Source organism: Trichechus manatus, unplaced genomic scaffold (genome assembly GCF_000243295.1).
Source record: "Trichechus manatus latirostris isolate Lorelei unplaced genomic scaffold, TriManLat1.0 scaffold00106, whole genome shotgun sequence".
NCBI lineage: Eukaryota > Metazoa > Chordata > Mammalia > Sirenia > Trichechidae > Trichechus > Trichechus manatus.
Window position 1 is genome coordinate 3,288,703 of NW_004444042.1, and position 26,250 is coordinate 3,314,952.

Sequence of the window (26,250 nt, forward strand, 5' to 3'; positions counted from 1 at the left end):
TTTTTTTTTTTTTTTTTTTACTTAAAATTTTGCATTCTGGTTTCTATGGGGAAATTTTCTGATTGGGTGCCCTGGTGGCACAGTGGCCTAGTGCCCAGCTGCCAACTGAAAGGCTGGGCCAGAAGAAAGATGTGGCAGCCCTGGTAACCCCATGAGGCAGCTACACTCTGCCCCATAGGGTTGCTACAAGTCAGAATTTACCCAATGGCAGTGGGCTTGGTATCTTCTCCTGAGAACCACTAGAGGACACTCTTATCCTTAGGTTTTTTTCAGTGCTGATTCAATTCTGGGTAGTTTATCTCTGAAATTCAATATGCATGTGTGCGAAAGGGGGATTATCTGGTCTCAGACTCTGACATAAATGGACTTTCCTGAGGTGAAGGTCACGGGGCTCCCTGTGTCTTTCCCTCATGAGTGCCCCTTCACATACTCTCCTACAGTGTCCCACTGTTGGCACAGGGAGCTAGCCATTTTTCCTCTGTGTTGCTATCTGACTGAAATATTGTCCTCAACCTGCTGCCCTTGGGTTCCTCCCGGTCCTAGTGCCTGTCCATCTTGGGCCTTAGACTCAACAGCACTCTCTTGAAGTGTAATGGTTTCCCTTCCCCCACCTCCAGATTGCATAGGCTGTTAATTCCCATGGCCAAAATCTGCACCACCTTAAAAAACTAGGCTACAGTTTCCTCATATTAGCTGCCTTTCTGTGTTCCCTGTTTGGGGTGTTGCCCAGCCCTGTCCCATAATGGCTGTGATGAGTGAGTGCTCACAGTGTTAGTGGTTAGGTTCTCCCAGCTTCTGTGCCATCCCTGCTCCTCTCTCTCCTGTTTCTGAATTTACTCTGACTCTCTAACACCTCAGTTACTGTATGGAGTTCTGAGATCTCAGTCTGTGCTTGTTTTTATTTGTTGTTCAGTGGGTTAGTTGCTGGGGGAGTAAATGGGAGCATCCACTCACTTTGCCATTTTGCTTCACCTCCTCCATAAATACTGTTTTGAATAAACAATTCTGGTGCTTATTTAACTCAGACAACTGTTCCAAAGAGAAAACTTTTTATAGCCCCTTGCCTCTATTTAAAGGGAATTAATTTTAAAAACTGGGGTAAGAACTATAAAGATGTAGTTTGCAATGACCCTGTCCCCCTCACTCCAGCCCCCTTTGCCAGTATACAGTTGTGATTCACCTTGATTTGGATAACAGCTTCCCAATGCATCCTGAATATTTCTCCCTAAATTGAAGAGTTCCATGTTGCTTTTTTCTTTTCCTAAATGCAAGGTTGACAGGGAGAATATTACTGAACCTCTTCTTAATTTTCCAGTGAAATATAAAGACTTTCCTCTTTAATATTTCACAGAGTTTCTTGAGCTCCCAGCAGGAGTCCATGCTGGGTAATGTTTGCTAATTACCAACAACAAAACTAGACATACAACGCTGGTAAATTACCTGACCCTTTCCATTTTAATGAGACAACAAGGATTTCACAAAGTGATGTTGTTTCACTGGTTAATGGTGTCAGCAATGTTGTAATTGTGGGTTGAGACACATTAGCTGAACAACCATATATAGAAAGGGCTTTCTCTCAACAAGCCCTTTGGAGATTAGAACCATATTACCATTAAGCCTCTGTCATTTGCATGCTGCTAATCACTTACTTTATTATCCTGTGTATCCATTGTCTTTCTTTAATTGCTCCTTAAATTAAAATTAAAAATAGTTCTAAAGCCCACAATGGCTAGGATAGCATCTTGATTATGAAGATAACTTCAAGAAAATGGAATGATTGATAACATATTGCCAGGATTATGAGAGAGTCCCACAGTTATATACTGTGCCTGCCAGCCTCAGGGGCCTAATTGTGGCGGTTTTTCTTCCTTTAGCCTGCACTGTTTGTTTAATAAATGGTTATTTATGACATTTTCAGCCATTATAGCAACTTTGGAGAAAGAACATCCTTCTCATTGGCTCAGGCGCTGAATTTTCATTCTCTGACAAAGGTATAAAACTAGGTTGAAAGGCAGAACCTACAGGAGAGCTTTTGAGGTCCTCTGAAAAGACACTCTCTTGCTTCCCCTTTCTCATTTATTCTCAATGAGTATACTTTTAGAACTTGTAGTCATGAAAGAGACATAAACTTCAGAGCTAAAAGGGGCCTTAGAGTCATCCTCATTTTATAGATGAAGAAACTGAGGACTAGAGTGGTTGCTATGACTACCATCACACAGCAGGAAGTAAACCCCAATTATCTGTTAGGGAGTAAAGTGGTTGCAGGGCTGCAGGAGGGAGGATCATGCCTTATGGGTTACTCCTGAGAGAGGATATGATGTCATGCCTATACCTGTTGATGTGCAAGCTGCCAAGCTACATGGTTGCAATGATAAAATGTGTATCTAGTGGGTGTCTCTTGTATGTGTGTATCTTGTGTTTCTTGATGCAAACTGTGTGACAGGATATGGGAAGAGAGGGCATGTGTCTTCTGCTTCCTTAAAAATCAACCTCTTGGACTTGGCACTCTGTAGTCATTCCTGGATATTGAGGGATTAAACCCAGAGTTATCATGGTTCCAGTATTATGTATATGCCCCAGAATTAGGACTATAGGTTTTCAAGAGCCAGAAGGGATTTGGGGCATGACCTTGTCCCTCTCATTTCACACATGGGAAACCAAGTTTGTATAAGACCACTGAGTCCCTACAAGTTCTCACAGATAGTTGGGGTAACCTGTGATGGAAACCCACATCTTTTGATTCTCTGTCCAGTTCTCTCTTAGCTCTACCAGCCTATTTTTGATACAATAATAATACTAATTTAATATTTACAAAGTGCTGACTCTGTGCCAAGCACTATTGTGAGCAGTTTATCTGTATTATTATTAATTCATTTAATCTTCATAACATTCCACTCTCTTTCCCATTTTACAGACGAGAAAATTGAGGCACAGAGGTTAAATAAATTGCCCCAGATTACAAAGCTAGGAACTTAAAGAGGCAGGATTCAAACTCAGTCTGACTCCAGAGTTCAAGTTCTTAAGCATGATGTTCTGGATCATATCAGGTTGTTTCAAAGGATATTGATCATGCTGTAAACATAGTTGCTCAAAATCAAAATAGCACTGATCAACTCCTCATTTAAAGATTTGTGTGTGTGTGTGTGTGTATGTGTGTGTGTGTGTGAATGCTCCAAGATTTAAGTCCCTGTTACATATTCATCTGCCAGCATAAACATACATGCAGGAAGGCCTTTAAAACTTTTTTAAAAAAATTAAAGTGCTTTCTTTTACAGGGCTATCAAATGTTTGGAACCTTGGCCAATATATAGGCCAGGCGTCCTGTCTCTATAACTTTTCAGAGACAGCTGGCTGAATACTGTAGGTGATGGGAGTCTGCTTTTGCTGAATTGCCTGGCAATGCCTGGAATCACTTGGCAAATCCATCTTTTACAGCTCCTTAATTTTCTGTGTGCTGAAGATATGAATGTTGAGTTTGCTTGTGATTTCATAGCTCTGGTTTTTGCTACACTGGCCATTGGTTTATAGTCAACCAAACAACTGGGGCCACTTGGCATCTGGTGTTTTAAATGTAAAAAGACATTTGAACTACATGACAAATGCTAGAAAACAAAACCTGTAGCCCCGAGAGCTTAAAGAAACTGTTTATAATGTAAAGGTGGTTACATTTTCAGTCAATCTATCACTTTAATGAGCTCTTTGTGTTTCTTTGATTAATGCTCACAAAAGGGGGGAGAAAAAAATTGATGTGATGGAAACAAAATGGTATACAGTCTTGGCAGCATGAGGGGGGTTTTGTGTGTTTTATAGTATCCACTTCATATCGCTGTCTTGCAATGTATATGTCTGCCTTTTCCTTGGCATAGTACGCCTCTAATTTACTGGAAATGCGATCCAGCATGAAAGAGAAGATCCCATATTAGTTTCAAAACAGAATTTGTCCCCTTGTGATGACAGCAAAGAGGAAGGGTCCCAGAGCAGGAATTAAGAACTAATAACAATAAAGAAAAAGCTATCATAATACCTGCTCCATTGAAATGGATAATACAGTGGGTATGAAGATAAAAAAGAGAAAAGTGAAGATTGCTAAAATGCATTTAAACCCAGAGAATAATTAGTACAGTTTAAAATAATGAATGGAGTCCCTGGGTGGTGCAAATGGTTAAAGTGCTCTGCTGCTAACCAAAAGGTTGGAGGTTAGAGTCCACCCAGAGGTACCTCCAAAGAAAGGCCTGGCAATCTACTTCTAAAAACTCAACCACTCTGACACACATGGGGTCACCATGAGTCAGGGTTGACTCAGTGGCAACTGGTAAAATAGTGAATAAAGGGAATGAAAACTTTGCAGGGGATGAAGTCTTTAGGAAATAACTCAGTAGGGGGAGAGATATTAGTGAAGGCAGGCTTCCTGGAGATGAAGGAGGGATGGGAGTTGGACTGGGGGAGTAGAGAAGGGACAGCATTTCTGAAACTTCAAGGCTTGGTAGAAGCAGGAATGGAAACCTTGTTGGAAACCAGGACTGACAACTTGTGATGGTTAAGGTTATGTATCAAGTTGGCTGGGCCATGATTCTCAGAGGTTTGGCAGTTATGTAATGATGTAGTTTGGTAGTTGTGTAATGATATAGTTTGTCAGTTATGTAATGATGTAATTTGGCAGTTATGTAATGATGTAGTCATCTTCCATGTTGTGATCTGATGTAATCAGCCAATCAGTTGTAAGGGGTGTTTCCTCTGGGGTGTGGCCTGCATCCAATATATATACATGGATGTTCTGGCAAAGCTTACTTGCTTACTCGGGATCCTGCATCTGGCTTGTCATTACCTGACCTCTGCTTTTTGGGACTTGAGCTAGTGGCCTGTCATATTGCCTGCCAATCTTGGGATTAGTTAGCCTCCACAGCCTGTGAGCCAGTGGTTTGCCGTCTGACCTGCCAGTCTTGGGTTCTTCAGCCCCTGCAGCTACGTAAGTCAGGAGAAGCCTCCAACCTGACGCCTAATGCCTGACCCCTGGACTTGGGACTTTCCACCCTCTACAACTGCATGAACCATTTCCTTGAGATAAATCTCTCTCTCTCTCTCTCTCTCTCTATATATATATATATATATATGCTTCACTGGTTTTGCTTCTCTAGAGAACCCAGCCTAAGACACTGCTTTTCTAGGTGCACAGAGCCTTGTGGGTTTTCATGAGCTTTTTACAAGCATGTAAGCACTTAGCAGTGAGGGCAGTGGTGGTTCAGTGGTAGAGTTTTTGCTTTCCATGTGAGAGACGGAGGTTCAATTCCCAGCCAATGCACTTCATGCTCAGCCACCACTCTTCTATCAGTGGAGGCTTGTGTGTTGTTTTGATGCTGAATAGGTTTCAGCGGAGCTCCCAGGCTAAGACAGAGTAGGAAGAAAGGCCTGGTGATCTACTTCCAAAAATCAACCAGTGAAAACCCTATGAATGATACCATTCCAATCCTGTTGGGCTTAGCATCACCGTGAGTCAGGGGCCAATTCAATGGCAGCTAACAACATCAACAGTTAACAACAACAAGCACTTAGCAGCCTTCTTTATCAGATTATGAGTGGCTCTTATAAAATGATGTGAGGGAAAATAACAGAACTGGGAACCATGAAAATTCTCATTGGCACTATCTTCTAAAGCCAGTTTACTCTGTAACCTTGTACTGGTCAGTTCCTGTTTCCCCATTTGCCAAATCAAGGGGATACTCAAATTAGTCTTTAGGATCCTTATAACTCTAACAAGGTGTGTCCATCCACAATATTCACCAATTTCTCTTGGCCCATAGAGATCACGCATTATTTTTTTACGTCATCACACAAGTAATGTCTGTTCATTTTAGAAAATTTAGCAACTACATATTAGCAAAAAGAAAATATGTATTACGTATAATTTTACCACTCAGACATAAGAAAGTTGATCTATTAGGCTTGTTTCTGTAGATATAAATACTTTACCCCTCAAAAATGGATTGTACATACTAGTTTGTAACCTGTTTTTCCACAAATGTTTTATCAAGGCCATTTTTCCATGTCATTAAATATTTTTCTGCATTATTTTTAATAAGGGTATATTTAACATAATCAATTTCCTAAAATTAGACATTCATTTTATTTTTAATTTAACATTGTTATTAATAACTATGAATGAAGAACTTTGTAGCCTAATCTTTGATCTAAAGAAACTATGGCTATACACTTATTTTTAGAAGTGAACTTGCTTAGGCCAAAGAGTGTGTAAAATTATAAGTCATTTGATGCATATCACCGAAGTGGGTATGTCTTATTTTTAAGTTATAAGATGAATTAGGAGGGGGTAGAAAGCAAGTCACATGCAGCTGCTAACAAAAAAAGTTGATGGCTTGAGTCTTCCTCGAGGCACCTCTGAAAAAAGGCTCGGTGATCTACTTCCAAAAAAACAACATTGAAAACCCTATGGAGCACAGTTCTACTGTGACACACATGGGGTCACCATGGGTCAGAATCAGATTGACAGCAACTGATTTAACTAGTTTTAAAAGGCAATTGAGATGTTGTGGAGAATTCACTGTGCTACCATGAGCTCTTGGGAAAATGAAGATATTAGACCAGGTGAATATTAGGCTTCTTTCCAAATCTGTGGTTTTGGTCGTGTGTCAGTTGTAACAAGTTTCCTTTCTTCCTTCCTTTTTTGTTGTTGAAAAGTACTTTCTAAAACTAAAGCATCTACAATAACCCCCACCCCCACCTCCGAGAGACATATTAGGTAGTAAACTCTTTATGGAAAGAGACTCTGTCTGCTTAGAGAGACGACTCTTGCAAATATATTTGTTTCGTGTATATGAGACATCTAAGTGCTGAATATATCTTAAGAAGCTTAATAGGCAAATATCCATAGAGAGATTTTGTTTGCTTGGTTTGGTTTGGTTTGATTCAGATCCAAAACACAAATTCTAGTAAGGATGAAGCATTTTATGCAAGGGGTGGAACGAGCTTCACAAGGCAATAATCAAATATAGTCTCTAGAAAAAAAGTGCCATTAAAAAGAGTAGCTACTGAGGCTGCTTGTATACAACCAAACACCTCATGGGATTTGATTCCTTGGTTTGGAGGTTTAGGGTCATGGTTTGGTAGGACATCCCAGTTAATTGGCCTAATATTGTGTTTAATGCTTCTGTTCTACCTCCTAGTTCATTGTGTAGTGCCTGTGGTCTTAAGGGCTTCCCAGTGGCCATCCACAGTACAATAACCTGTCTGTATTCACCTGGAGCAACAGAGGAAGAAGGAGACTCAGGAATAGGAGGAGAAAATGGAATGTGTGGCTAATTGCCTCCATGAACAACTACCTCCTTTGCCATGAGCCCAGAAGAACTGGATGGTGTCTGGCTGGCTACCATTACTGAACATTTTGATCAAAGATTCTATAAACGAATCCTGATCAAAGGGGGAAAGATACAGAACAGAAATTCAAATTTTCATGGAATCTAGACATTCTGGAGCCATGGAGGATGGATGTACCCCTGAAACTATTGCCCTGAGATAATCTTTAAACTGTAAACCAAAGATAACCCCTGAAGCCTTCCTAAAACCAAGCAAATGTTTAGCTTAACTAGTAAAGAATGCCTGCCATAAGCATTGTGCTCTTTTAAGATCTATTTATATGGGATCAAATTGACAACAGCAACTCGAAATATTAGATATGAAACTTAGGGGGCAGTGAATTTATGTTAATGGAGGAGGAACAACTTGGAAAAAGAGGGTGAGGATGGTTGTACAATTCAAAGAATGTAATCAATGTCATTGAACTGTACAGGTGGAAAATGTTGAATTGGTGTATGTTCTGCTGTGTATATTCTCAACAAGAACAACAGTAATATATATATTTTTTAATGTCAATGTTACCTATTGTAAATAGAAAAAAATGGGCGTGGGGAGGTATTAACCCAAGTCTTGTCCCTGGTCAGTGGAAATAAGCAGGAAACCTTGAATGAAGATGCAATCAGCCATGTGTTTATAGAAGAAAATCAGATGATTGTAAAACATTTCACCAAGGAAAAAATAGAATTTTCTTAGTTGCTGTATTAGTTGGGCTGTTTTAGTTGCAAGTGACATAAATCAAATTCAAAAAAGCTTAAATAAAAAGGGAATTTAATGACTCATATAACAGGGGTGCCTCTGACTTTAGGAACATTGAATGATGTCATAGCTCTGTCTCATTCTCTTCACGTCTTGCATTAATTTTCCGTTTCACTCACCTCATGGTGGGCTAAATGGTCACCAATAGGAATTCTTGCCCTCCATGCAGGAGACCTGAGTTTCATTCCCTTCATATGCAGCCACCACCAAATTCTGTCTTAGTTATCTAGTGCTGATGTAACAGACATACCACAGGTAGATGGCTTTAACAAACAGAAATTTATTCTCTCACGGTTTAGGAGGCTAGAAGTCTGAATTCAGGGTGTCAGCCCTAAGGGAAGGCTTTCTCTCTCTGCTGACTCTGGGGGAAGGTCCTTGTCTCCTTTCAACATCTGTGGGCCCAGTTTTCCTTGGAAATCTCCATATGTCTTGGCATCAGTCTTCCCCTGGGTCTAGGAGGTTCTCAGCACAGGAACCCTGGGTCCAAAGGACATGCTCTGTTCCTGGCTCTTCCTTCTTGCTGGTAGTAGGTCCCTTTCTTTATGTTCACTTCTCTATCCTCTTATCTCCTGTAAAATAAAATGATGCAGGCCACACCGCAGGGAAACTCCTCTTACATCAGATCAGGGCTGTGACCTGAATAAGGGTGTGACATCCCACCTTTATCCCCTTACAACTGATTTGTTGATCACATCATGGGGGATGATTACATCATTACATAACTGCCAAACCACTGAGAATCATGGCCCAGCCAAGCTGACACATATTTGAGGGGGACGTAGTTCAATCCACGATATTACAACCTTTGGCCCCCAAAAATTCATGTCCTTGCTACATGCATAACACTTTCACCTCATTGTATCATCTCAAAAGTCTTAAATCAACTCCAAGTCCAAATTCTATCCTGGGACAAAATTCTTCATCTGTGAACCTGTGAAATCTAGAATAAAAGTTATCCACTTACAAAGTACAATGGTGAAATAGGCACAAGGTAGACATTTCCATTACAAGTGGGAGAAACTGGAGGGAAAGAAGGAATAATGGACACCAAGCAAGTTCAAACCCCAGCAGAACAGTTTACATTAGCTCTCAAGGCTTGAAAATAATCCTGTTCTCTGAGACAGTTTTACCAATTGTAAAAATGGTGTGGCTGAGGCACTGTTTGACTTAACTTCACAGGGTGGAGGAGAATCAAGATCAACAGCATCAGCCACCCAAGGCTGATTCCTACCTATGAGGCGGAGGTCAGACATACCTTCTCTGGCCAACCTTTTTACCAATTCTGACACCAACTGTCCCTCCCACAGCACTCTCTACTTCTCTGCTGGATTCAGTAATTCATTGTAATGGCCACACAGAACTCACAGACAATACTCACGGTCAGTGGAGGCTTATGTGCTGCTATGATGCTGAACAATTTCCACAAAGACAAACTAGGAAGAAAGGCCTGGCAATTTACTTCCAAAAATGAGCCAGTGAAAACCCTATGAATCAGAACAGTCTGATATACAGCCAGTCATGGAGATAGGGCAAGACAATTGGTTCTTTTGTGCATGGGGTTGCCATGAGTTGCGGACCAACACGACAGCAGCTAACAACAACAACCCCATACTTATATCCTTCTCGCTTCACAACCACAGCATATTTAACATCTTTTAGAAAAAGTCCTTTGGAGATTATGGTTTGGCCCAGCTTGGAGGACAGGCCCATCTTTGAATCAAGGTGATGGAGGACAGACTGCCTGCTGTCACATATCATTCCTGTGGTGAGGGTTGGGATCAGATTGGTGCCCCCACCAAGCACTGTGGAATAGGTTCCTCATGTGGAGAAGGATTTGACGGGGAACTGAAAACTACAGATATCAACTATACTGACTCTGCCATTAACCGACTCCAAGGCCTTAGATAACTTCTCCTCTGTGGGCCTCAGTTTCTTCATGTCTAAAATGGAGGAATTGATTAGAAAATTTCCAGAGCTTTTGCATCTTTGGAAACCCTGCTGTTGCAGTGGTTAAATGCTACGGCTGCTAACCAAAAGGTCAGCAGTTCAAATCCACCAGATGCTTCTTGGAAACTCTGCGGGGCAGTTCTTCTCTGTCCTTTAGGGTTGCTATGAGTCAGAATTGACTCAAAAGCAACAGTGTGGTTTTTTTTGTTTTGGTTTTGCATCTTTAACTATAGAGTGATTGGTAAAGAGGCAAATGAGACACAACAATGTGGTTTAGGATTTGCAGAATTGTCTCTAAGGTGTCCACCCTCTCTCTAGGCTCTGGGCAGGGGACAGTTATCAACTCCAGCTTCTCTGCCAAGTACAGGGGTTATTTGGCATAAGTCAGATAACCACATAGCCAAGACTGGCAGGGAGTTGCTCCCTTCCTCCTCTCCCAACATTGACCTCCAGCACTCGGGGGGCACCTACAGTCACCTCGGGTTCCTAAGTAGAAAGTGGCCAATTAGAATAGCTCTTGGGCAGTGTCAAGAGAAGCTGCCACCTTGGTAAATAATCATTTTTTTTATTGAGCAGACACTAGTCAGCTGCCTGACTCCAGGACTCCAACTTTGTGGGAAGCCACTGAAAATCACTGTGAAGAGAATATTACAAGGTTAAACTGAGGTTTTTCCCTTGGCCAGATTTCTCTAGCAGTCTTTTCCAAAAATGTATTTTCCAAATCAACCCTGTGCTTGTGGATTTCTTCCCCCTACAAGTTAAAAAAGCAATTGTGCTTCTATACATGGAATTTTCTTTACTTCAGCTGCTGAAGAATTTGCTGGAATACATCCTACAGAAATGACTGCTGTGGCTATTACTGTAGTTGCTCAAGGGAGCTATTCAGATGCCTCATTTATTGGAGCTTAATAGATTAAAAGTCCAAATTGAGTCTCATGATATAAGCCTAATCAAGTTCTAATCTGCATAATTTTCCCATAAGCAGCAATGGGAAATTTGGATAATTTATGTTTCAGCAGTTGCCAATCATGTGTTAAATAGCATTGTTGCATTTACTTATCAAAATATTTTTATTGATCTTCACTTCCTCTGACATTTGGCTCTAGGGTTTTTCCCCCCTCCCCCCCCCGCCGACATTAACGGGAAATTTAATTCATCCCCTAGATGATGTAATATGAGATGTTTCTCTTGATTTTAACATGTCTTTATAGATCATTTTTAACGGTGATCTTTCCCTTTTACAACTTCATATTGAATACCTGTCTCAGCAAACCTAGATGACTCGGCCTAATTTATTTCCTAGTTTAACACAGCATATGGATTTCTAACCATCATCTGTATGCACACAATAAAAGATAATTTGGCCCACCATTTGAACCAATTCCTTTATGTTAAATCTATTGGGGGAAGGTGGAGGCACTTACCTTATTTCTCCATCTAGTCTAGGGGAGGTGATTGATAAGAATTTCCATCTCCCTCTCTCCCCAGAAAGGCTTGGGGATTTAACTAGGGAAGATTTAGAAAGTACTTTGTGTTTTCCCCATGGAAAAGCACTGTAATAAAGCATTTATTATATATACTGAGTTGTGCATGCCGCCATACCAAAGCAAGTTAAGCATAACTACAATGAGTCCCAGTTGTTATCTGCTATTGTTTAAAAGTGAAAACGATAAAAGAGTAAGCCTGGCTCAGCCACAGACTCACCTGCCAGAGCTGGTACATGAGAAGGCGAGACCATTGCACATGTATGGGAGGCCACCTGCTGTGTGGTTCTTCTGAAATCAGACTGCCAGGCGGTAGCCCCCACTTGCCCACTGGATATGCTTGAGCTAGTTAGTTGACTGCTCTGAAATTTATTTTCCTCATCTACAAAATGGAAATAGTAACAGTCCCTAAACTCACAGGAGAATGGAGCCCTGGTGGTGCAGTGTTTAAGAGCTCAGCTGCTAACTGAAAGGTCGGCGGTTTGAACCTACCAGCTGCTCTGCAGGAGAAAGATGTAACAGTTTGCTTCTGTAAAGATTACAGCCTTGGAAACCCTATGGGGCAGTTCTGCTGTGTCCTACAGGGTCACTATGAGTTAGAAGCGAGCTAACGGCAACAGGTTTGGTTTAACAGAAACTCACAGGGTTGTTATGAAGAATAAATGTGGTGACCCAGGTGAAGATCCTTAGCACAGGTCTGGTAGATAATAAGAAGCAATATGGTACAGTGGTTTAGAGGAAACTCAGGAGCCATTTTGCCTGGGTTCAAATCTGAGATCTGCTAATTCCTAGATGCTTGCCCTTGGACACATTGCTTAACTTCACTGTGCCTCAGTTTCCCCATCTGTAAAATAGTGGTATCTACATACAAAAAAAAAAAACCACAAAACCTGTTGCCATAGAGTCAATTCCGACTCCTAGCGACCGTATAAGACAGAGTAGAATTGCCCCATAGGGTTTCCAAGGAGTGGCTGGTGGATTCTAACTGCCAACCATTTGGTTAGCAGGCAAGCTCTTAACCACTGCACCATGGCCCATTTCAGCTCACTAATGCCTAGGATATCTATCTTCAAGCATTCCATTTCATTTTTGACAACTTCCAGTATTCCTAGATTCATACTTCGAACATTCCATGTTCCTATTATTAATGATGTTTGCAGCTGTTTCTTCTCATTTTGAGTCGTACCACATCAGCAAATGAAGGTCCCAAAAGCTTGACTCCATCCACAGCATTAAGGTCAGCACCTCCTCCCCAGTCATATTTTGAGTGCCTTCCAACCTGAGGGGCTCATGTTTTGGCACTATATCCGACAGCGTTCCACTGCTATTCTTAAGGCTTTCACTGGCCAATTTTTTTTAGAAGTAGATCTCCAGGTCCTTCTTCCTAGTCTGTCTTAGTCTGGAAGCACCACTGAAATCTGTCCACTATGGTGACCCTGCTGGAATTTGAAATACTGGTGGCATAGCTTCCAGCATCATAGCAACATGCAAGTCACCACAGTATAACAAACTGACAGACGAGTGGTGGTATTGGCCTGGTATTGGACTGGTATTGACCATTTTGAATCAGACAATCATATGGTCTGCTGTGCCAGGAATGACATATTGAAAAGGAACAGCATCCCATCCGTTGTCAAAAAGAATATTTCAAGATCTCTACTAAAGTACAATGCTGTCAGTGATAGGATAATATCCAAATGCCTACAAGGATTCGACTATTATTCAAATTTACACACCAACCACCAATGCCAAAGATGAAGAAAGTGAAGATTTTTACCAACTTCTAAAGTCTGAAATTGATCAAACATGCAATCAAGATACATTAGTAATTACTGGTGTTTGGAATGTGAAAGTTGGAAATGAAGAAGAAGGATTAGTACTTGGAAAATATGGCCTTGGTGAAATAAATGGCACCGGAGATCACGTGATAGAATTATGCAAGACCAGCGACCTGTTCACTGGCTTTTTCCGACAACATAAACAATGACTATATGCGTGGACCTCAATGAATGGAATACATAGGAATCAAATCAACTACATCTGTGAAAGAGAAGATGGAGAAGCTCTCTATCATCAGTCAGAACAAGGCCAGGGGCCGACTGTGGAACAGACCATCAGTTGTTCATATGCAAGTTCAAGTGAAACTGAAGAAAATTAGAACAAGTCCACAAGAGCCAAAGTATGACCTTGAGTATATCCCACCTGAATTTAGAGACCATCTCAAGAATAGATTTGAACCGTTGAACGCTAATGACCGAAGACTAGAAGAGTTGTGGAATGACATCAAGGACATCATACACGAGGAAAGCAAAAGGTCATTAAAAGGTAGGCTAGAAAGAAAAGACCAAAGTGAATATCAGAAGAGACTCTGAAGCTTGCTGTTGAATGTAGAGTAGCTAAAGTAAATGGAAGAAATGATGAAGTAAAAGAGCTGAATAGAAGATTTCAAAGGGTGGCTCGAGAAGACAAAGTAAAATATTACAGTGAAATGTGTGCAAAGACCTGGAGTTAGAAAACCATTTCTCAAGGTGAAAGAACTGAAGGAAAAATTCAAGCCTCAAGTTGCGATGGTGAAGGATTCTATGGGCAAAATATTGAATGACACAGGAAGCATCAAAAGAAGATGGAAGTAATATACAGAGTCACTGTACCAGAAAGAATTGTTCGAAGTTCTACCATTTCAGAAGACAGTATATGATCAAGAACCATTGGTATTAAAGGAAGAAGTTCAAGCAGCACTGAAGGCATTGGTGAAAAACAAGGCTTCAGGAATGGACAGAAATCAACTGAGATGTTTCAACAAATGGATACAGCACTGGGAATGCTCACTCATCTATGCCAAAAAATCAGGCCAACCAACTGGAAGAGATCCATATTTGTGCCCATTCCAAAGAAAGGTGTTCCAACAGAATTCGGAAATTACTGAACAATATCATTAGTATCACACGCAGGTAAAATTTTGCTGAAGATCATTCAAAAGCAGTTACAACAGTACATCGACAGGGAACTGCCAGAAATTCAAGCCAGATTCAGAAGAGGCCGTGAAACAAGGGATATCAAGTGAGGAGGACTTGACACACTTATTGATGAAGACCAAATGCTGCTGCCTTCATTGTGAATTATACCTCAGCCTAAGGAAAACAGAAATACTCACAACTGGACCAAAAAGCTACATCATGATAAGTGAAGAAAAAAAAAAAGATTAAAGTTGTCAAGGATTTCACTTTACTTGGATCCACAATCAACAGCCATGGAAGCAGCAGTCAAGAAATCAAACGACATATTGCATTGGGCAAATCTGCTGCAAAAGACCCCTTTAAAGTGTTAAAAAGCAAAAATGTCACTTTGAGGACTAAGGTGCATCTGACCCAAGCGGTGTATGTTTAATCACCTCATACCCATGGGAAAGCTGAACAATGAATAAGGAAGACAGAAGAAAAATTTATGCCTTTGAATTATGATGTTGAGAAAGGATATTGAATATACCATGGATTGCCAGAAGATTGAACAAATCCATCTTGCAAGAAGTACAGCCAGAATGCTTCTTAGAAGCAAGGATGGCAAGACTATGTCTCACATACTTTGGGACGTTTTATCAGGAGGGACCAGTCCCTCGAGAAGGACATCATGCTTGGTAAAACAGAAGCTCAACAAAAAAGAGGAAGACCCTCAATGAGACGGATTGACGCAGTGGCTGCAACAATGGACTCAAACATAGAAACGATTGTGAGGATGGCACAGGACCAGGCAGTCTTTCAGTCTGTTGCACATAGGGGCACTATGAGTCAGAACTGACTCGAAGGCATGTAACAACAACAATGCCACGTAGGATGGTTTTGAGAACTAAAGAAATCATTACCTACTTGTGATTCTGACTCACTGCCAGCCCATGTGTTTCAGAGTAGAACTGTGTTCCATAGGGTTTTCAAGGCTGTGATCTTTCAAAAGTAGATTGCCAGCCCCTTTTTCTAAGGCACCTCTGGGTGAATTCAAACCAGCAAGTTTTCAGTTAGTAATTGAGCACTTAACCATTTGTACCACCCACATACTCTGAAGACGTCATTACATGAACAGAATTTAGTGTCTAGTAAGCACTCAATAAAGTGTTAGCTCTTACTATAATTTTCCCCTGAGATTCTATTTAAATCTTTCCTCTTCATCTCAGTTATCTCAGTCTATCTACATCTAGAACATTCTTGCCTTTGCTTTGAGTTCCTCAAGGAACATGGCATTTATTCTTTCTTATTTTCTGATGCAGTCATGTTTACATTACACCAAATTTCTCTTATAACCATCCCCTCTGGTAGATCTTGTCCAAGCCATAGCCTTTGTTCACTTGTAATCAAACCGCATGGTGCCTCTTGGATGCTGTGTATACATGCATAGAGGCAGTAGGTATCCAAAACAATTAATAAAACATGAAACCTTGATGATCTCTTTGACATTCCTATGTCTCTGCTCCTTGTACTTATCAGGAATAAGCCAAGTGTTTGCATTAAATTCTTTAATTCCAACCCATCCTAACTGAACTGTCCTTGTCTCAACACTTAACCAAAGGGCACTTGACCTTTCAGTTATCTCATTGGCAGAGGCCCAGTGCTGCCAGCCCCTGGGAAACTCAGTATCATGAATAGAGTATTGGCTACTGCTAATTTTGCTTAGCTGAACCCAGCAGAGGTATGTGTGGTCAAGAAAACTAAATCTGGAAAAGAATCTGGAGAGTAGTGAAAACCATTTCAGGAGCCTGAGAAACAAATGAGGAAAGATTGTGCCCCCAAATAAGTAAGAAAAATGGAGAAATTAGGTCTACAAAACAGAAGGTTCCAGAGACTCTGAAGCTGCTGTAACAAGGAGAGGAACCTTTCTTAGATAAACTCTGGCCACAAGTTTTTCAGCGTAGCTAAAGAAGATTCTAGCCATGTGCATATACAGAATCCTTTCTTTAGATATTTTGGGCTGTGTTTTTATCACTGACTGATATGATTACTTCTACCAAGATATGTCCACACTGCTCATTGCCTTCTTATTAATTTATTAGGGTTTTCTCTAAGTGGAAATTCTGAAACAAACAAACAAAATCTACCAAAAGCTTCCTCAGTTCTTTACCCATATGGAAAGGAGTGGTGATGGATGCTCTACAAACCCACAAACATTTAGTGCATACCTAGTAAAATATTACCATCATTAGATAACGTTTTTGATTACTTCTTCATGCCAGCCATGAACTAAATGTACAAATTGTACTAAATGTTTTGAATACATTATTTCCTTTTATCCTCATTACTGCCCTATGTAGCATGTACAGGTATTCCCTGAGTTACAAAGAACCACACTTAGGACCGTCTGTTTTATTTTTTTGGGAGGTACATTTTATCTTTAGTAATATGTACTACATATGGTGTTAAATGTATTGTTTACAACCCCCAAAGTCAAATAAAGATTGTATTTAAAATAGAAGGCAACAACAATGAAAACTAAAAAATATGAAGTATTCAACTTACATCTGAACCAACTTAGGAGAGCGTAGTTGGAACGGAACCCTGTTGTAAGTCAGGGTTTTATAGATGAAGAAACAGAGGCTTGGAAAAATTTTACATGGTGCTAACAGTTACATGCTAATAAGCAGATGAGCCAATATTTGAGCCCAAGCCATCAGACTTCAGAACCCAAACTCTTAACCATTCCACTCTATTTCTTCTCTATGTAGTAGGTATTTTGTAACAATCTGGGAAGCTCAAAGAAATAAAATGCTCTTCTGCCCCCTAGTAGTAAATGTAGTGAGAATCCTTGACATGGGACAATTGCTTCAAGTCATTTGTGCCTATTGCCAAATGAATAAAATATAACATTAACTCAGTCAGATCTGTCACTGAGAATTAGAATGGTTTGGATCCTTCAGTTTAAGGAGATAAGGTAGTCCTTGGAAGTCAGTTTTAGCACAAACTTGACCCCCATGTCCATGAGCAGGAGAGAGAATGTTGTTATTAGCTGCTGTTGAGTTGGCCCATGATTCATAGTGACCATACACAACAGAAGGAAATGCTGCCTGATCCTGTGCCATTCTTTTGATTGGGTGATTGGTTGAAGATCAGACCATTGTGACCCTTGGGGTTTTCATTGCTTGATATTCAGAAGTAGACTGCCAGGCCTTCCTTCTTAGTCCATCTTCATCTGGAAGCTCTGCTGAAACCTGTTCAGCATCATAGCAACACACGGTGCCTGCACAGGAGGTGCATTGGCAGGGAATTGAACTTGGGTCTCCTGCGTGAAAAGTAAGAATTCTACCACTGAACTAGCACTGCCCCCAGAGAGAATCAGGAGACATCTAAAGAAACAGGAGGCCATCCTGATGAGATGATTTAGATGATTTAGATGATTTATTAAACTCGAATATTTTTCTGATGGAGAAATGTTCATTCTATTTCTCTAACATTGACATTCTTGTTCATCTTTTCTGGCACTATTAGCGGTTGTTTCTAAAACTAATGCACTGAGTGTTAGTTCAACTAATGGAACGCGTATTTCCCAGTTTCACTATTCACTGACTGTAGATTAGGATCCCTGGAGTATATTCCATGGGCCAGTGACTTTCACATGCAAACCTGGAGTGTTATTATGCATAAAGAAAGTTAAAGTTCAACCAAAGATGTAGCCATTTCCGCAAGATTGGATACATTGGGGGAGCGAGGGAGACAAAACCATCAGGGACCAGGACACAGTTTAGATCTGCCCCTTTATCAGTTGCTACTGTGATGAATAGGGCAGATACCATCAAATGGCATCAGATGGAAGGAGCCTGAGTTTCTATTCTCTCCAAGGTCATTTAGGAAATCTGGGTCAACCCTGTCATTTCAGACTACATTTTTCCATATTAGGATCCATATGGAAAAAACAATGTTAACAAATTCCATTAATCTTTAGCACAACACTATGTGTAGAAAAGATATGAAATCTATTTCTTTAGTCTTTGCCATTTGCTTTGAAAAATGTGAGGCTAGAAAAGTAGTGAAATAAATAGAGGCATTATCATTGCTGAAGTTTTCTAGCCAACAGAAACACACTCCTTGGGGTCATGCGTAGGGGAGAGAAGGACTGTACTGGAGAGATGTCTTTGGACACCCACCTTAGTTTGTCAGCTGCAGATGCTAATGGAACCAGGCCTGGTGACTGAGGGGAAAATGGAATATGAAAGCAAAATGAAAGAAGACTCTGAGGCAAGCATGTCATCTCTAAATGAAGGTTTCATGCAAAGGAATTGAATCTTTTCACAGCTGAAAATGGAATCTTTAAATAAGATAAAATAAAAGGCTTGTTGCAGGTTCTGTAATGAAATACAGTTTTCCTAATACCCAGTGACCTGCATTTCTCCCCGCTTTATGGGTGCTATTCCTTGACGTATAAACCCGTATTTTCTCAAGTCAGCATTTGATGATGGATGTCAAAATACAGGCCATGTATTATGCATATAGCATTACTGATTTAAGGTGTTTACTTGTCAAGTTGAAGAAATTCAAAAACGTCACATCCACTGAATCTGCACAGCTGTCACTTGCAGTTTTTCATGCCTTTGAATGAAACTTCTGATGAAAACAGTTTAGTTTTCCCCTTCACTATTCTAGGAAAGAAAACATCTAGCATTTAAAATGCATGTTCTTGGTTAGGTAGTTGGCTGAAAAAACATACGTTCCAAAGTTTAGAAAGATGGACACTGCACTGTCACTCAAAATGACTTACCCTGTTCACAGTACATTAATATAAAAATGAAATTAAATGCAGTCAGGGCAAGACTATTAAATAAACTTCTCTTTTTCTTTCTGAAAGTATGGCCCTCAATGGTATGAAATTTATACACAGGAGAGCAGAAAATAAGAAAACCCTTTCATATTTTTCTGGCATTTCATACATTATGTACCTCCAAAACAATGGGCAATTATTGAGCACCTGGCATTTCATTCTTGCTCAATAAAGCTTCACACACAGCCGAAATGCCACATTCAACCCAATCTTGTCACATTACTAGAGAGTGAGTCAGGAATCTGGTCACATTATCTATTTGGAGTTTTGTCCTAGGAAACTTTGAAGTGACTTTGTACCTCTAAGACCCTAATTCATTGATAAAGCCGTGTAGCAATCCACAAAGGATAAAGAAGAGAAACCGAAGTGAATGTGGACATCTGCCTGCCTGTCCTCAGAGGCAGAGGGAGGACCTGGGGCCTTGCAGCCAGCATTGAGCTGATGATGCCATTTGCCATATGCTTCACTTGGTGAAATTAACTTTCACCAAATGAATGTAAGTGGTAAAAAAATTTTTGATGTACGTAGTTCAGGCTTTTAAAGACATTCTGTGGCTCTATGCGGAAACCGTGGTGGCATAGTAGTTAAGAGCTATGGCTGCTAACCAAAAGGTTGTCAGTTCGAATCCACCAGGCCCTCCTTGGAAACTCTGTGGGGCAGTTCTACTCTGTCCTATAGGGTCGCTATGAGTTGGGATCAACTTGATGGCAATGGGTTTGATTTTTGGTTTTATGTCTCTATGCACATTCTTAAAGAGGGAGTCAGTCAGCCTCACTGTGATGATTCTTAACCCTCACTAAACATGAAGTTGTGGTTGGGTCAGGCTCCTCCCGATAGACACTTGGGACGTGGGCCTAAGACACAAAGAGGCTCAAACTGTCAGAAGTAAGAAACCAAGTATGTTGCTTCCCAATTTTCCTGTGTCCACACCTACCTTCTGAGGTCTGTGTTGGGCTCACTGGGAGTTCAAGGGGTCCACCACCAGAAAGGATGACTTCAGCTATAAGTAAAGAAGACTCCTTCTCAATTTGACTTAATTGAAAGTACATACACACACACTTCTGGCTCAAGTGGCTGATAACCAAAGTTGGTGGTTGGTAGTTGGCAGTTTGAACCCACCCCCCCCCACAAGGCTCTGTGGAAGAAAAGGCCTGGTGATCTGCTTCCATTAAGATTACAGCCAAGAAAACCCTGTAACATAGGAGGTCGCCATGAGTTAAGGCGGATTCAGTGACAGCCAACAACAACATATATATGTGTCTACTGAAGTAGGGTGGTCCCGGGGATGGTTACTTCAAGAACCTGAGGACAATTTTTTCTATAGTTCATATCGGCCAATATCATTAAGTTAAATTTGTCCTCAGCTGGTGCCCATCCTAGTTGCAAAATGGCTGCCACAGTTCCAGGTACTAAAGGCATATAAAGCAATGTCTAGTGAATTAAAAGGAAATCTCTTCCTATATTTTTCTTTTTAAGAGCAAGGAAGCATTTCCTGAAAGCCCCCCAGCAGATTTCCTCTCACATCCATTGGCCAGAATTGCGTCAGAAATCCAGACCTAAGTCACTCACTGGCAAGAGGATAAACAATCATTTGGTTTAAGGTAACAGTCAGGATAGGCTAATTATGCTGTGGTAACAAAATTCCCCCAAATCTTAGTGGTTTAAAGCAACAAAGGTTTATTTTTTTCTCACTCAGAATGCTTCTTGGGTCTGGTCAGCCGTCTAGGGCCACTGTCCACCCTTCCTCTCCATTTAAAAAAAAAAAATCACTGTTGCCATCGGGTCGATTCTGACTCAGAGCGACCCTATGGGACAGAGTAGAACTGCCCCATAGGGTTTCCAAGGAGTGGCTGGTGGATTTGAACTGCCAACATTTTGGTTAACAGCCAAGCTCTTAACCACTATGACACCAGGGTTCCAACAATCTCCACAGGAACCTGTATTTCCATAGTTGTCATGCCTGGTAAGAAGGAGGTGGCGAGTCAAGCACAAGACATTTAAATACTTGTACCAGAAATAGTACCCATTGCGTCTGTTCACTTTTCATGAACCAGAGCATTTCCTACGTCACATGGGCCTATCTAACTTCAAGAAGATGCAGAGGTACAATCCTCTTGTGTGCCTGGAAGGAGAGGAGAACCAAAACCTGTGAGCAGGATAAACAATTGGTATAGAGTCTGGATTTTTAGGGAACTATCAAAGTGAGTTAGAATTTTTTATAATGGTCTCCTACTTTGTCTTTCTAAAACATAACTCATCAGAGTTTATCCTGGTAGTGCAGATTGTTGACCTGTAATGACACATGAGCTGCATGTCTTGGGTTGTGTATGTACACTCTACCCTGATTATTTCCAAATTTTCCACATTTCTGATTTTTTTCCCTCCTCTCTTCCTTCCTACTAGGGTTCACACCTCCAGGAATGGACAGATCCTCTCCAGATAACAGCCCAGTGCACGGGATGTTACACCAGCCATCCATCACGACTGGGGTCAACATCCCCATCATCACTGAACTAGGTAGGGGTGGATGTGGGCACTGTGGGGAGGGGGTGATTTTTGTCCTCTCTTCCAGACTATGCAGAGTATGTGGAGGCCAACCTGTTTCCTAGCCCTTTCAGCTTAGAAGGCTCTAGTGGGGTTTGTTTTGGGAGAGTGAGGAGAAAGATACAGGTAGAAACATGGCAGATTACCAAAGGGAAAACTGATCTATCTTTCCTCTGAAATGAATAGACAGTTTCCTTCATGCTGGTCACTGTTTCCAAAGGAGCATAACATGATGGATTTAAGATTGGGACATGAGTTAGGGAAGGGGAAGGAAGGGAGGAAAGGACTAGGCCATGGATTCTTTCTGGGGATTTTCACTGGAAGCACATCTTTTGAGCATTCCGTCTGGATAGCTCCTATGATCTGAATCCTCTGCTGATATACATGGCCTCAGGTCTAAGCCAAACCCATTTCGAGAACTGGGCAGATGCATTGGGTTAATGTGTAATAACTATAATGTGTAATAACTGTACATTTAATCTACTAGTTGAATTACTTTGCAGCCAGAGCTCATTTTCAGTGAATGCCACTCTGGTACAAAAAGGATGAGGCTTTGGGGGCCATGATCTTTGGTCAACAGGATCCAACTACTAACATGTCCACAACATTCCCTGCCAACATTTGTAAATTTGCGTATCTTCAGAGCAGGCTTTTCCCCCCCATGACAAATGGTCCCGGGTCCCTTTATTTGAGAATGTTTCCTCTATTATTCCCTCACTCTTTTTCTTTTTCTGTACTTTCCTCCACTCCCTTTCCCCAACCCTTAAATGCTGTATCCAATTAGCTAAACCGGGCAAGTTGCCTTTGGTATCAGTCAATCAGGAAAAAAACAGTGGGACGCACATTCTAATGATAACCGAACTGGGTAAGAAGCACTGTTTTCTTCACATCAGTATCTCCTTTTGTTCTGTTGTTGGTGTTTCCAACTATCATCAGCTTGTTTTTTTATTTCACCGGCTGCAATAGAAGGGCTACCCTCATGGCACTGCTTTGAATGTGTTTTATTTGTGGCTCTGGTTGGAATCGACTGTCTTGTTCTGGCCTTTCTTAATGATTTTTTTCCCCACACAGCATCAGTAAACCTTTGATCACACCCATCTGACCTGGCAGTTGTTTCCAAAGCATCTTTGCTTTAATTCATTTTCTTTGGCCTGGGCCTTTTTTTTTTTCCCCGTGTCCCCCTGCTCTCCCACCTTCTCCCCTTCTATTCCTCTTCCAGCGCACTGTCAGTTTGACTGACACATCCTCACAGCCCTCAGAGGAAGTCAAAGGGAAAATATAAAAATTTTAAGATAAAGAAACCTAAGACCATGCCTTCCCTCCAGCTGTTTATTTTCCTTTATTCTGACTTTATTTGCCTTTTTTTCCCTACTAGCCCCTTGCTCGGAAGCTCTGGTTCTGAAGCCATAAAGGCAGCCAGCTCCTAGGGGGCCTTTTCTTACTAAAGGCAGGTTTCAGGACCAGTTCAGAGGATGAGGTTAGTGGCCACCAAGGCCCAGCCTTGCACTCTGACCGCTTCGCTCCAGCTCCGAGCCATCTCTGGGAGATTCCAAGTGGGCTCATCAGGAAGATAAAGGCCTCCAGTGATGACTGCATTTGTCAGACCCTTTCCCAATTCCCCATGACTTGGTTAATGACTCCACGAAAGGCGCCCATCAGCAGTGGGTCTCAGGACTGGGGATTGATCTTCGAAATAGAGACAGCAAAAGTGCTGCTTGGCAGAGGGGTAGGGAGAGAGGTAGGCAGCACCTGCCTTCAAATGACTCACAAATGAAACGAACACTCCATTTTCTTGGCCCAAAAATATATTTCAAAATAAGAGAGCAGGCTTTTAACACAGTAATCTTGCTGTGAGGGTCTTGGAACGAAGGAATAAATTGTCCACCATTCAGCAGTGCATTATTGTAGGTGTAGCTATTTATCAGGGCAGAATTCACTCAGGTCAGGGAGTATCACACTATTTTCTGTTTCCAACAGTAGGAGAGGTATCTTTTTCATGTTTAGAGCAGCTGGCTAAAAGCCTAGGCTTCTGGGATGCTCTTTTCAGAACTTTATAGCTGTGAGAGACCCAGGAAGCTCATGTGGTCTAGACCTCTGATTGGAAATTCATCCAAACTTCTCTATGGCAGCAACCTACAGCAGCATATCAAAGGCATCACTGCCAGGAGTTTCTTTTTCTATATATTTGGAGTCTGTGCTGCTGACTAAGGTATCTTGATTTGTGATTAGTGGAAGACTTTAAAAAAAAAAAAAAAAGCCTGCTGTACTCTAAATCTGAGGCAACAATTCAAGTATTCAATTAATCTTGAATCTCCTAAATAATTGAATTCAGGAGATGCTGTATAATTGAATCTCCTGAAGGCTTTGTCCCTCACCAGATTACTTCTGTGTGCTCAGGGAACCTTCCTTCCTTGTGTTCATACCACCCTTTGCTTCTGCCTTCAGCCCTATTTTTCTAGTGGTCGTACCACCTTGGCTACCACTGATGTCATCTGACCACTTCACCTCTCTGCAAATATTTGCCAGCATGTTCTGAGATGTATTCTGCATTATACCAGGCTGGGGAAATGCCTTTAAAAAAACCACAGAGGGTACCAGGGTCAAACAGGTTTTTTTTAACTGTGTAGTATGTTCCAGTCTTCACCTGCTTGGAGATGCCCAGTCAGTGTTAGCATATTAAACCCTCCTAGAAGTTCCACAAGACAGAAATGTGTTTCAAGTTATTTAACCCTAGTGATGCAGTGGTTAACAGCTATGACTGCTTATCAAAAGGTCGGCAGTTTGAATCCACCAGCCACTCCTTGGAAACCCCATGGGGCAGTTCTCCTCTGTCCTATAAGGTCGCTATGAGTCCGAATCGACTCAGCAGCAACAAATTTGTTTTTTTTTTTGGTTTCCCAATTGTATTTGATCACAGATGTTTGGAGATGAGTTCTTTTTATCGGTTCTTTTTTTTTTTTTTGTTGGATAGACTATTTTTACAGCAGCTTTAGATTTACAGAGAAATTGTGCAGAAAGTATAGAGAGTTCCCATATACACCCTCTCCCCCTACATACTGTTTCTCCTATTATTAACATCTTGCATTCATATATCTCTTTTTTATCCCCTCTTAGCATCCCACTTAATTACTGTTTTGTGAAATGGATTTTGGGAACACTGGTTGTGCATCCCTGAGACCGAGTATCCTAGAACAATACACAGGATTTTTACTGAGCCCTGGCCAGTGCCTTGGAGTTCTTTTCCAATGACCCACATCCCTAGCTCAATGTGAGCCTGGAGTCAGCTCTCCGTACTTGGAGCCACTTCCCCTCCAAGTCTAGTAACAAGTCTAGTTAATAGCTTTGCTCCTGAAGGATGTTGAGGATACATCATCAACTGCTACTACAAATAATTAAAACTCCCTGCCTCTGCATACTGCTCTAAGTTTCCATTTTCTGACTCACAAGGCAGAAAGACTAAAGTGTCTATGCCTGTGGGTAAATGGAGGGAGGTGAGGAAAACCTTATACTTGACCCCGATAGGATCCCTGAGCAAGATTTTAAATGCTTCTTGAGAGGGGCAGGGAGAAGCTGACTGTTTCCACATTGTAGTGGGTGGACGGAACATTTAATGTCTGAGGACAGCAGTGATAGCAGCCAACATTTATCAAGGGCATAGTGTGATCCAGATGCTGGGCCAAGGTCACTGGACACTATCTCATATAAGTCTCCCGATAAGCTCATAAGAGAGCTGCTGTTATTCTCCCCACTTACAGATAGAGAAACTAAGCTGTAAAATGATTAAGTGCTTTGCCCAAGGGAGATGGCAACAGAGCCTGGATTCAAAACTCAGTTGTCAGAGTCTAGACTTTGTATTCTCCCCCAGTTACCCCTTGCCATTGACTCCATTATGACTCATGGTGACCCCATGGGTGTCAGAGTAGAACTGTGCTCCAGAGGGTTTTCAGTGGCTTATTTTTCAGAAATAGATTGCCAGGACTTTTTTCCAAGGCTCCTCTGGGTGAATGCGAATCCCCAACCTTTAGGTTAGCAGCCGAGTGCATTAAATGTTTGCACCACTCATGTACTCTATCTAGTAGTCTGTAATTCAGTGCTGCAGAGACAATAGGAACCCAGATGTGATTTACTTTGAAAGCATAGAGCAAAGATTTTCCCCATTAGAATCTTTCTCTTGGGAAACAAGATGGTGTCATTTAAAAATAATTCCATGCCTAGCCCTTTATCCTATTATCATTTATTCTGCCTCATACCGTAAACAAACAAAAGTGTGCTTAAAAGTTATCCAAGAAGTTACTTTCGGGGAAAAAAAAAATTAAAACGGTAACTCTAGGAAAGAGAATTAGCTGCTGGTACATTT

The 26,250-nt window shown here is 41.2% G+C and overlaps 1 protein-coding gene across 29 annotated transcripts in view; it reads left to right on the forward strand.

The window, feature by feature from the left end:
- The window catches only part of KCNMA1 (potassium calcium-activated channel subfamily M alpha 1), a 915,613-nt gene that overhangs the window by 818,646 nt on the left and 70,717 nt on the right, over positions 1 to 26,250 (forward strand). For 21 of the 29 annotated variants that reach the window (XM_004383187.1, XM_023737657.1, XM_012557510.2 and 18 more), the window contains one exon: positions 21,753 to 21,866. In XM_004383187.1, the coding sequence (XP_004383244.1) occupies positions 21,753 to 21,866 (114 nt within the window). Of the gene's footprint in view, positions 1 to 21,752; positions 21,867 to 22,677; positions 22,759 to 26,250 lie in introns of all 29 variants that reach the window. The other 8 variants (XM_023737654.1, XM_023737655.1, XM_004383183.1 and 5 more) reach the window with 1 other exon arrangement.